Source organism: Palaemon carinicauda, chromosome 1 (genome assembly GCF_036898095.1).
Source record: "Palaemon carinicauda isolate YSFRI2023 chromosome 1, ASM3689809v2, whole genome shotgun sequence".
NCBI lineage: Eukaryota > Metazoa > Arthropoda > Malacostraca > Decapoda > Palaemonidae > Palaemon > Palaemon carinicauda.
Genome location: NC_090725.1, coordinates 76,145,550 through 76,147,012, shown reverse-complemented (window position 1 = coordinate 76,147,012; position 1,463 = coordinate 76,145,550). Strand labels below are relative to the sequence as shown.

The 1,463-nt window shown below is 42.9% G+C and overlaps 1 protein-coding gene across 1 annotated transcript in view; it reads left to right on the top strand.

The window, feature by feature from the left end:
- The first annotated feature begins 259 nt into the window (after nt 1–259).
- Nucleotides 260–1,463, top strand: part of LOC137647214 (serine/arginine repetitive matrix protein 4-like) — a 1,442-nt gene continuing 238 nt past the window's right edge. The window contains exon 1 of the mRNA XM_068380608.1: nt 260–992. Within this exon, the coding sequence (XP_068236709.1) occupies nt 543–992 (450 nt within the window). The 5' untranslated portion in view covers nt 260–542. The remainder of the gene's footprint in view (nt 993–1,463) is intronic.

Sequence of the window (1,463 nt, the reverse complement as noted above, 5' to 3'; positions counted from 1 at the left end):
TCCATTTTTCATGATTGGGTCATTAATGTGATATTTCGATATTTTCATTTCTTTTTTTTTTTTTTTTTTTTTTTTTTTTTTTTTTTTTTTTTTTTTTTTTTTTTTTTACGAAAGAGGACGCATTAAAGTTAAACCAAACTAAAGTTTCGTATTTTTCATTAACGCGAGTTTCGGTGTTAAAGGAAAGGTTGTCATCCGGCGTTTAATGTAGTTTTTTGTTGTTGTTTTCTTCATGAATGTTTTTAATGTAAACAGGTACAGGCGTCGTGGGTCCGCATGTCGATCCACAAGAGGCCGTCGACCAGCTTTTCGGTGCTGGACGAGCACGGGTCGTGGATGCTGTGACCTCGACCAGGGTGACCGAACGGGAGGTCATCCTGGTCAATGGAGTCCCCGTGCAATTGGTAGGTGATGACGGCGATGCCCTGAAGGCAGCGCTGCTGGCGGGAAGGTTGCCAGACCAGGCCCTTGTCAACAGGGTGCTGGCCTCCGTCTTGGGGGCCGATTTGAGAGGCGTGACCAAAGTAGAGAGCAATCTGAAGATGACCTCCCGCGTGACCACCAAAGACACCCTGACGGTGCATCAAAACGGTCGCGTCGTGGACGAAAGGTCGTCCGAAAGCCACTTGGACACCAGCTTGCAGGGCCATTGCGCCGATACCCTTCACCCGCTGGTAGCGCCCTCCATGTTCTCTTCGACCGCCTCCTCCAATTTCTCCAGTTCGTCGTCTCCATCGTCGCTGAGTTCTTCGCCCTCTCCGCGGCCACCTTCCAGAGCCAGCAGTAAATCCTCGTCACCCATGAATGGAACCAGCACCGCTACCAACTCTCCTGCCCCGTCTAGGATAAGTCGAAGCTCGTCCTCGACCAGAGGGAAGAAACAGAGTGCGCCCTTAAGTCCGGATTTGGTGGAGGCTTTGTCGAGGACTGGCCTCACTGAGCCTGTGAAACCAAAGAATGGAGAGTACGTCAAATTACATCAAGTACAAAAGGTATGGAAGGCGTCACCAATATGTTTCTTGTTCTCTCTTTCTCTTTGTATCTAGGAAACAGCAGGAACCTCATTGAAAGTTAGTCATTGATATGATTTTATGTGTAGTTTATGAAATGTTTCAAAGTGAAAGAATTTTATATTATTGTTTTTATTTTTTAATTAAAGCGAGGAAATTTTAGGAATTCTGAAGCAAGTTGGTAGTCAATGTTTCAAAGTGTGGAAGAGTATTTTATTATTGTTTTTTTTTTTTATATAAAAACAATGAAATTTTAGGAATTCTGAAGTAAGTTGATAGTTTTAACTCTGCTGATATAACATTGGCTGTAGCATTTGAATTTGACAGAAGATACAACTCAGTGTTATATAATGTATATACTGAATGTCTTCTGTTGCATTTTCGTGTGAACTTGAAAGTATGTTTATCTAAGCAAATATGGGATGCTATCAATAAAAACAAAATCACGATGAC